The 10,619-nt window shown below is 26.5% G+C and overlaps 1 protein-coding gene across 1 annotated transcript; it reads left to right on the forward strand.

Annotated features, from left to right (window-relative positions):
• Window positions 1–5,373: 5,373 nt before the first annotated feature.
• LOC105627988 (serine carboxypeptidase-like 51) lies at window positions 5,374–10,491 on the forward strand. The gene is made up of 13 exons (XM_089722649.1): window positions 5,374–5,810; window positions 5,896–5,990; window positions 6,122–6,229; window positions 6,323–6,563; window positions 6,656–6,699; window positions 6,835–6,902; window positions 7,167–7,272; window positions 7,354–7,574; window positions 7,662–7,731; window positions 7,872–7,922; window positions 8,118–8,170; window positions 8,404–8,536; window positions 10,217–10,491. Exons 1-13 carry the CDS (start codon window positions 5,675–5,677, stop codon window positions 10,289–10,291), a joined length of 1,401 nt encoding a protein of 466 aa, XP_089578775.1. The 5' UTR covers window positions 5,374–5,674; the 3' UTR covers window positions 10,292–10,491.
• The last annotated feature ends 128 nt before the right edge of the window (window positions 10,492–10,619 follow it).

Genomic DNA, 10,619 nt, shown 5'->3' on the forward strand with positions numbered 1-10,619 from the left:
ATATCCCCAACCTTTGAAAATTTACGCTTTTCTTGTAAATTATTTAATTTTTCCATTAAAAGATAAGGAAATATCCAATAAATAAATAAATATTGATTCATAAAGTTTCTTTTAAGGATTAAATTACTCAAAAATTTTGACCCTCATCAATATTTTCTATTTGAGAAGTGTGTTATCATAATTATAAGTACAACACTTTGATCCACAACATGAAAATTCATCTGTAAAGTAAAGAGTTGACTTTTTTACAATTTTTTTTTTTAAAATGCTCAATCCCATATATATATATATATATATATAGAGAGAGAGAGAGAGAGAGAGAGAGAGAGAGAGAGAGAGGAATAGTTCATGAAATAGTGATCCTCTAACGGGGGAAGAAAGAAAGAAAGACAAGTGAAGATGAATGATGATAATCCACATACATGAAAATATATGTCTGTACATAAAAATGACAATAATGGCATTTCACTTTCATTTGGTGAATGTGCAAATTATTATTATTATTATTATTATTATTATTATTATTATTACCTTAGAAGTCAATATAACTTCAGAAATGGAGTAAGAAAGTACTAATAACATTGTGTCAGTGGAGCAGTCAAAGGGATTTACCAATCCATATGAATAATAAGCACAAGCTCAGAAACTCTGGCATGCAACATCTACGGGCGAGATGCATATATAAAATTATTCGTGTATTAAATATTTTAATTTGAATATGTAATAATTTAAAGGGAAAATTACATTACGTGTAATAATTTAAATAATATGTCTCTGTCTTTTTTAAATATATTAATTTTTTCATGTGTTTTGCTCCCGTTACACTATTAGATCATTCTCTTCAATTTTTATATATTTTCTGTTAAGCCAATAAAGAAACAGAGAGGTCAAATGAAAGATACTAAAATATTATACAAGAAAAATTACAGTGTAATTCTTACGATTTGAAAAATACAAATAATCTATCCCTGTGTTTTAAAAAATAAAATGGGTATTTTCATAATTTTAAAGTATTTGTCAAAAAAGATGTAAAAATTGGAAGGAAATACTTTATAGTCTGACAGAAGTAATCAATAAGGAAATTGCAGTGTATTCCTAAAAAGTAGGAACGAACTAGTTGCAAATCATAGGGATCGTACTTTAATTTTTTCAAATTTAAATATAATTTGTATTCTTCATCTTGTGGTTGTAATGCCCTTTAATGGCTTTATAACGGATTGTGTTGCCCGCTTGAAACTGTTGCAATTACTGTTAATAGTGCAAAGTATATAATATTTATTGTTTATAATAACGAATGGCAAAAAAAATATTTTTAATTTGAAAAACTTTTCAATTTAACAGTTTAATTTTTAAAATTAAATCAATTAAATACATAGCATATAGTTAAAAAATATAAAAATTAATGTTTAAAAATTATAGTGACTACACATAATTATTTTACAAAAAAACAAAAAAATATTAAAAATATATTATTATTAGTATGGAGTAGTATGTAACATTTAGGGAAAACAGATCTCTTATAAAGTTTGGAGTTTCAAAAGAATAAAAATTTAAAGTTCAAAGTTAACTTTTCTTGTTTCAAAAATTTTCCATTATTTTTTTTTCTTTTTTTAATTTTAAATGACCATTCTTATGCTCTAGATGATGAAAAGATTAAAAAACGAAAAAATATTTGTAGAAGGAAAAGAATTAAGAAGCTTATCAAACTCTTTTCCCCCCCTTAATTAACATATTATTAAAACATAAAAAATTCAACAATTGTATAAAGTTATTTCCTGGTTCTGCATTTATAATCAATTTAATTAGTTGAGCAATTAAGAGATTTAATTAATTAAATTTCTGCATTAGAAATTAATTAGTGTAAACACTTAAAAATATTAAAGAATTCGAGAACATGTCCACTGTCTGCTTTCAGAAAATTATGAAAGCATAATAAACCCAAATCCAACAACTTTATATCTTTAAAAATCTGCAACTGAATATTCCTCAATTGACAGCTAAATTAGCCACTTTTATATTGAAAAAAGAAACAAAATGGTAGACCATATCTATTTTTTAAATAAAAAAAAGGTTAGACAATATTACAAACCTTTTTTTTCACTTTTAAAAAGTTAATAGAGCCTTTTTACCCTATAGAGTCCCTTGCTTTTTTTAAAACCCTCAATATATAAATTTTACTTGTTTTATTTGAAAAATTAGATAAACAGCTCTCTATAATTTTTTAAAATTCAACTAGTTGATATGTTTAGAAGAGATTGTTAATCAATTTATAATATATTTATTATTTGAGCGCAATTGGGTCCACTCGACCACCATATTAAGAATCTAGGCTAATTAATAATGTATTTAATATTTGACTTATAATGAGTTGGACATTTTAGTCGGTTCACCTTTCTCATTATATGTTATTTACTCGATTTACCTTCTATAGCATGGAAATATAGCAAAGTTGTAGATATTTGAGAGGGGCTGTAAACCTAGAAAATTTTGAGATGGGAAGGCTAAATCATTAAAAAAATTCCAAACTTTGTAGGCACTTATAATTATACCATAAATCTTATTTTCTTCTCTTGATATCCTGAACTTCAACTTTAATTACAATAACACTCTAATTTTAAATTGTATCTAATTTAATAAATAAAATATTATTTTCATTGGATCTATACTCTCTTTTATGGTCACTTTTAACCAAAACTGACCATTTAATAACACCCTAACTAATATTAATTAGAAATTTAAATTCATAAAAATAAGTAAAATAATAAATTTTAGTCATTTATAAGCATAGAATATTAGTTTAGGTTTTTGTTTTGCCATTTTTTTAAGTATGAAATTTTGTTTATACTTAAGTTAGATCTCTTATAAAAATAGATTTTATTAATTACCATATCATTTTATTTCTTGGGAATTATTATTTGTTGTCAATATTATATAAATAAATAAAAATATTTTATTTTTAAGGTCAATAGATTATTTGTAAATAAGCAGTGGTGGTGGTGAAGGATTCTGATTGGGGAGAAAAGATTAAATTAGGCACACAAAAATAATATTTTATTCTTTAAATTGGGTACAATTTGAAACTACAGTGCTATTGTAACTAAAATTTAAATTCAGTGTACTAAAAGAAAAAAATTGAATTTAGACTATAATTAAAACTACTCGCAAAGTTTAAGGTTTTTTTTTAATGATTTAGCCCTCCTATCTCAAAATTTTCTAGGTTTACACTCCTCTCAAATATCTACAAGACATTTTATTTAGAGCTGTAATAACTGAGTCCTACTATATTCTTATTCAACAACAACTTTTAAAGTAATATTTGATGTTTTGAGTAGGTCAAAATACTACATTTACTGTTTATAGCGTTTTGCATAGCATTTATACTGAGGTTTAAATGTTAAAAGAGAATATTATAAAACGTTACGTCTCTAATGTTTGATGAGACACTAGTAAAATAATTATTGGGACAGTTAACAACTAGCAAAAAATCTAATTTTGTCGAACAAGTTCTACGTATGTTTTTTTTCTTTATAATTCATAAGAAGCTTAATAAGTCGAAATAACACAATTGATCATACAACAAGGGATGCTTCTTCTCTTGATTCACCGAATTTGTAAAAATTCTTGTAATCAAGAGAATTCAAACGCAAGACATCCAACTCCTTACAAATGTTGTGGATAGCACTACTTATGTACTACAATAGATAAATGTTGTAATGTAAATTAACTTCCCAATTACATTAGGAATGGATTTATAGTTGGAATAACTTTGAAATGGTGGATATATATACATATTCTCCTACATAATATCATGCATTTGGAGATTGTTTGACCTTATAGGGCCCATTTTGAATGAGCATTTATTCATTTATGGATTGGGCCTTAAATTAAATTAGGCTTCTAGGTGATTACAAACATGTTAGGCTTATTATAATTTTTAAAGACTTTATACTTGTCTAATAAGCAAAAAATAAATAAGAAAATAATTTAATTTAATAAAGACAAAAGGATTAGCATAATAGTTACTCTTTAGTGACAATTATTATGATGTCTCCTTTTATTTTCTTTTTTTTTTTTCCCCTTTAGATTATATGCTAGTTTGACATGAAACACTGTTGCCAAAAGAATTTAAACAGAAAAAATATATTAATATAATAGACGATAATTTAAAATTTGAAAAAAAAAGTCTAAAAATTTATTTTCTTTAGTATGTCAATAAATAATTAAATACCCAAATAAATATAATTAATTATTAAACGGTTTTAGTAATTTTGTCTAGTTTCACTTTCCTTTGAGATATATGTTTATTGTATTATTATTGGTTGTCAATCAGCACTCCCCATTTGTGTTAAAGTTTAATTTCTTTCTTGACTAAGAATTTCATTTTCAATGTTCGATCTTATAAATCTTGGTTCAACTAGTTCTAGGTTTGGTAAAAGGCTGATTTGGTTCAGTTTTGCTTTTTCTACTTTCTATTTTTTAATTTTTAGGTTGCAGCCAAATCAGTTAAAAAATGTTATTGATTTAATCAATAATTTCAGATCGATTCAAATCCCAAAATCTTTGGATAGAAGATAAGAACCAAAATCAATATCTCTTAGGGTTTGTTTGGGTCAGCTATTTATATTAATTGATAGTTAATAGCGATTATTGATAGTAGATGTTTGATAAAATTTTGGTAATACAAATTGTTGTTAAAATGTAAAATGATTATTAAGAATATAATTAATTTTATATATTATGATGTATAATTTATATATTTTTTTAATTTTTAAGATGAAATATTATTTTTATTTTTATATAATGATATAAAAATAAAAAATTAGTCAATCAGTGCGATCTGTAGTTCAAGTTCTGATTAGCGTTCTTGCGTCTTGTAAAAGATGTGGAGAGTGGGACACTTGTAGTTCAAGTTCTTTTAAAGTTATCATCAATTAAATGAATGTTATTTAAAGGGAAAATCAACTAAACAAAATGTTTAATTCAATTCAAAACCAAAATTTTCTAATCAATTCTGGTTCGGGTTTTTCTGGGTCGATCCCAATCACGGGTCAAGTTTGATTTATCATCTGGCAGCAGCAGAAAAGACCCACCATGTGCATCTACCAAATTTTTGTAAACTTTATGTTGTCCCGTGTGTTTCTATCTCTACCACTTCAATAAAAAGAAAGAATGCTCTACCATTGGTGTTCCAATCAAATAAAAATATTTAATATTTAGAACAAATAAGGATATAACTATCTTTTTACTGAAAAAAAAAAAGAGAAAAAGGAAAAAATATAAATAAAAAGTAACAATTTTTTAAAATGAAATATAACTGTTGTTTTGGTATATGGGTGTATCCATGCTGTTACTCTATTTATCTTGCTTGTGATTTTCAAATTAAAAAAAAAAAAAAAGAAAACATGTTATGAGGGTTTTAAATGCCTTCTATTCTATATAGCCTTTTTTACTGGGAGGCTGTTATGAACCTTTTCAGATTTGATTCTTTTTGTGCAAATATCATATCATTACCTTAAAATTTTTTCCTCTGACAGAATTTTTAATATAAAAGTTCCTTTGATCAGCCATTGTGTGTTTCTATTTGTTCACTTTTTTCTCCATTAATTAACTGCATGATTCTATCCAAGCTGTGAAGTGGTATCAGAACTTCTCTCTCCTACTCTTATTTAAAAAAATGGAAAATGTTCTTCTTCCTCTTCTTTTTTCTCTCTCTCTTCTCTTCTTGAATCCTCTGTTTCATGGAGGAATAGCCATAGCAGCAAAAACAAAGGATGGATTAGAAGAATGGGGATATGTTCAAGTTAGACCCAGTAAGTAAAAATTACTATTTCCAATTCCTTTTCTTGTCAAGTTTTTTAAAACTAAATTTTGTTTCTTGGGATTTTGTTAAAATAGAAGCACATATGTTTTGGTGGCTCTATAAAAGTCCTTACAGAGTTAAAAATCCGTCAAAACCATGGCCTATCATTCTTTGGCTACAAGGAGGACCTGTGAGTAATTAATTGACTCTCTCATAAAAACCCAGATTTGTTTTTTCCTTGTAACTCATTATTTGTATTGAATTTGTTCTTTTTTTTACTTTTAGTTTTTCTTTTTCCTTTTTTTTTTTTTTCCAATATAGGGTGCTTCAGGTGTTGCAATTGGAAATTTTGAAGAGATAGGGCCATTGGATACTAATCTGAAGCCAAGAAATTCTACATGGCTTCAAGTAGCTGATCTCTTGTTTGTGGTAAGTGAATGCTCCTGATTCTTGATTTTCTTTAGCATTAATTAATCTAGTAATAATAATAAATTATTGATTTTGTTTTTGGTTGAATGGCAGGACAATCCAGTTGGAACAGGATTCAGTTTCGTGGAGGACTTAAATCTGTTGGTGAAAAGTGATAGAGAGGCAGCAACCGATTTAACTGTATTGTTGCAGAAAATATTTAATAGAAATAAGAGTCTCCAAGAGAGTCCTCTGTACATTGTAGCAGAGTCTTATGGAGGGAAGTTTGCAGTTACTCTTGCTTTGTCAGCTTTAAAATCAATAGAACAAGGAAAGTTGAAGCTTAAGCTTGGAGGTAATTGCTTGCTTGCACACAATCTATTTCTTGAAAAAAAAAAAAAAAAAAACCCTCAGTTAATAGCTGATAATGAGTTTCTGATTATTTAGGAGTGGCATTGGGTGACAGTTGGATCTCCCCTGAAGATTTTGTGGCAAGTTATTTTCTTTCTTTTCTTTTTTTTTTTTTTTTAATTGCATTGCTTTTTTATTTTTCTCTTTTTCGCTAATTTTTGTTTAATTATGTTCTAGATTAATTTTAAATCGTAATTATTCTATTATTATTGTAGATTTCATGGGGTCCTCTTTTAAAAGATCTTTCTCGACTCGACACAATTAATTTAAAGATTGCGAACAGGTAAAAAATATTTTATATATTTTCAAAGTAAACACTTGGTAATTTCATTTTACATGTGAATTCATACGTGGTTATCTATTATGTAGAAAATGTAAGGAGTAGAGTATAAGGTTCCATCGAGTTTTTTTTGCCGAATGTTATATCCTACTGTGTAGCCTATATATTTTTTCGGTCCATTGAATCTGTCTGTATTAAAAATTTGTAGAGTTAAAGTTTAAATTGTTTTTTTGGTATCTAACAAAATTAATCCACTTCAATTAACAGGAAGGCACAGGAGATTAAGCAGCAAATCAGAGCTGGTTTCTATTTCAATGCAACAAATTCTTGGAATGACCTTGAAGATTTTATTTCCCTTAAAAGTGGCAATGTGGTACATTTTTTTTTCATATTCTTTATTGTTTTGAGTCTAAGTTCACTCAATAAATTTTTTTTTTTTCTTTCTTGCTTGCAGGATTTCTATAATTTTCTTTTGAATTCAGGACCAGATTTTTCATCAATCACAACTTCAAGTGCAACAACAAAATTATCAAAAGTAATTTTATTAAAAAAATATTCTAGATATCTAAATTCTTTGAGGTCTTCTCCGGGCGGCAGCGGTGACAGCAGCGGCGGCGATAATTTTATGGATAATATAATTAGAAAGAAGCTCAAGATTATCCCTAATGATATCTTGTAATCTCTTCTCTCTTAATTAAATAATTATTAATACAAAATAGTATTTATGAATTATGTATTAAAGTATGATTCTGTTATTTAAAGATTTGATGCTCAGTCAGATAGCGTGTTTGACGAGATGGAAGGAGATTTTATGAAACCAAGGATTAATGAGGTAATGTATATTTAATTAGCATAAAGAAATTTTTAAGATTAATGTTTTATTATTTATATCATGAAATAGATTTAATTATTTTTTTATATTTTCAATATTTAAATAATCAGCTCATTATTTTATATTTTGTTCTTTTACAGGTTGATGAGCTTTTAGCTAAAGGGGTGAATGTGACTGTATATAATGGGCAGGTGTGCATTAATTTGTTTTATTATTCCTTTTCAAATATCCATTATTAAATATGAATTCTAACATATAAAGTGATAGTTTTTAATTAATATTTTATTTTAAAATTCAAATCTCTAATTGAGATTATTTAAGTGTTACTGCAATTTTTATAACACATTATATCTTTTCATTTTTTTTATTCTTAATTTTTTTTTTAGCTTGATCTTATTTGTTCCACAAAGGGGACGGAAGCATGGGTTGAGAAGCTTAGGTAAGAAATTATATCTTTTAGGTTTATTTTTTATTTCTGCTAGATCAAAATTTTTAAAGGGGATATTAGTATTTATGTTACCTAAAATAAACACACCCACAAATCAGAGAAAAAAATTTTTTTTGTGTAATTCAATAAATATGTTTAGGCATTGGACAATGGCTACCTTTAACTGGTTCATTTTGATTTTATAAATTTTAAATAAATAAAAAAGGGTTATGTGCTATTTACAGGTGGAAAGGGATCCACAATTTTCGAACCAAAGAAAGAACTCCATTATTTTGCGGTGAAGGTAGAGCTACAAAAGGGTTCACCAAATCATATCAGAATTTGCACTTTTATTGGATTCTTGGAGCTGGCCATTTTGTAAGTAAAAAATTTTACCAACCCATACATTATCATTTACATTATGCAAATTGCAAAACCACCCATTTAATTCAGTTCGATCAGTTATTTAAGAGAGATTCAATTTGTCGGCTCAGTTAGTTCAACTCAAATTTATCATTTGATTTTAGTCGATTGATGGAGATTCATCGATTGGACTTAAAATTAATCTAATATAGCAAAATCGATTAAAACCGGATGAATTGATTGATTCGATTCGAGTCTATTAGATTCAAATATTAAAATATCAGTTTGATTCAATCGTCCATTAAAAAATTTCGATTTGCAATTTTAATAATAAACTGAACCGAGCATCCGTACATACCATACCATCCTAATTTTTTTGTTTTGGTTAATGTCAAAATAGCTATGGATTGAAGTAATTGTGTGTGTTCAACCCATGTTAGTATGCATTATCAAAATTATAATGATTTCAATAAAACATATCTATACAGTTTTAGGGAAAAAAAAAAAAAGTCTTTTTATGTCATTATGGTACATACTATTATACTATCATCATTCATTACATGCCACGTGCACACAAGTTAATTAAAATTAAAATAAATCTCTCCATATCATTATTATTACCCTCCATTATATGCATTATAATCAGTTTTTAAGGATTAATTAACAGAAAGAATATCTTAATAGTTTTTTTTTTAAATTACACTAATCTTGATTATTTGTAAATTAATAAATTTGCTGTATAAAATTTATTTATCCCACGTTTTATTTTTTTATTTAAATATAAGTTAGTTATTACACAATTACAATATGCATTAACATTTTAAATTAAATTGAATTGCAATTACTTAAATTTTATTTTGAGAGATGAAAAGCACATAACTTAATAATAAATATTCCCTTTATCTTAAAATAATATTCACATAATTAATTTGAAATGTTGCTAATTAATTATTCACTTATTTAATTTATTAATGATTTGTTTCAAAGAATTTATATTAATTTGTGACATTACATACTAATAAAAAATAAAAGATATTTCATGAAGAATTGTTTTTAGTTTTCCTGTTAAAATAAAATTGAGAGAGAGATGGTTTGACGGTGAAAATGGAGAATTGAATGTGTCAGAGAAAGCTTTTACTACTAATAGTAATTGTGTGGGAAAATGGAAACAGGAAAAAGACAGATAAGACTCACTCAACCTCAGAGACATACAAAAATTCCTACTCTGTTATTTATTATTAATTTTTATTTTATTTTATTTTATTTTGTGGGTTACTGCAAAATATCTTGTATGTATCATCTTATCTTATGCATCCTCAATACTCATTATTACACTATCATCATTCATCACTTGCATACAAAAATTAAAATAATTTTCTCTCAAATAATATCATCATTATGAAAAAAAAGTTAATATAGTAACTTGCATTATTAATTTGAAAGTAAAAAAATTATTCTATTAATAATGTGTTTTAAATAATTTATATTATTTTTAAATTTCCTGGTAAAATGAAACTGAGACATGGTTTGATGGTGAAAATGGACCAGTCATTGTGTCAGAGAAAGCTTTTACTACAACTTGTGTGGAAAGTGGAAACAGGATAAAGACAGAAATTCACTCAACTCAACCTGAGAGACAGACAAAATTCACTTAAATACTAATTTTTATTTTGTGGGTTGCTGCAAAAAATGCAGGTACCAGTGGATGAACCCTGCATTACATTAAAGATGGTGAGAGCAATTACACAATCACCAGCTTTGTTTAGGTAGAAAGAAAGATTCCCAGAAGCAAAATTTATATAAACAGGACAGCCATGGAGACACAGAGATCGCAGCAAGTTTTGTTCAAAGAAAATAAGTCTTCATTTCAATTACTTTCTTCTTTCTTTCCTTTTTCCTTCAATTGTTCTGACTCGAAATCACACCAAAAAAATATCAATTGAATTCATTTTAATATTTTGATTTGAGCAGCTATGCTTTTTCATAAACATATATGGATCCTCTGTAAGCAAAAAAAGTTTACAAAATGGGAACAGGTTGCCACTTGGATTTTCCTCCACAAAACTCAGTTAATTTTGTTCTATTTTACTTCATTTTA

This window comes from Jatropha curcas, chromosome 1, assembly GCF_041381405.1.
Source record: "Jatropha curcas cultivar XTBG-Jc1 chromosome 1, XTBG_Jcur_1.0, whole genome shotgun sequence".
In the NCBI taxonomy this organism is placed as follows: domain Eukaryota; kingdom Viridiplantae; phylum Streptophyta; class Magnoliopsida; order Malpighiales; family Euphorbiaceae; genus Jatropha; species Jatropha curcas.

Coding starts and splice junctions, on each gene's coding strand:
- LOC105627988 (XM_089722649.1), top strand. CDS start 5,675: ATGGAAAATGTTCTTCTTCCTCTTCTTTTTTCTCTCTCTCTTCTCTTC. Junction 6,903..7,166: donor AATTTAAAGATTGCGAACAG/GTAAAAAATATT, acceptor TTCAATTAACAG/GAAGGCACAGGAGATTAAGC. Junction 8,171..8,403: donor GCATGGGTTGAGAAGCTTAG/GTAAGAAATTAT, acceptor TGCTATTTACAG/GTGGAAAGGGATCCACAATT.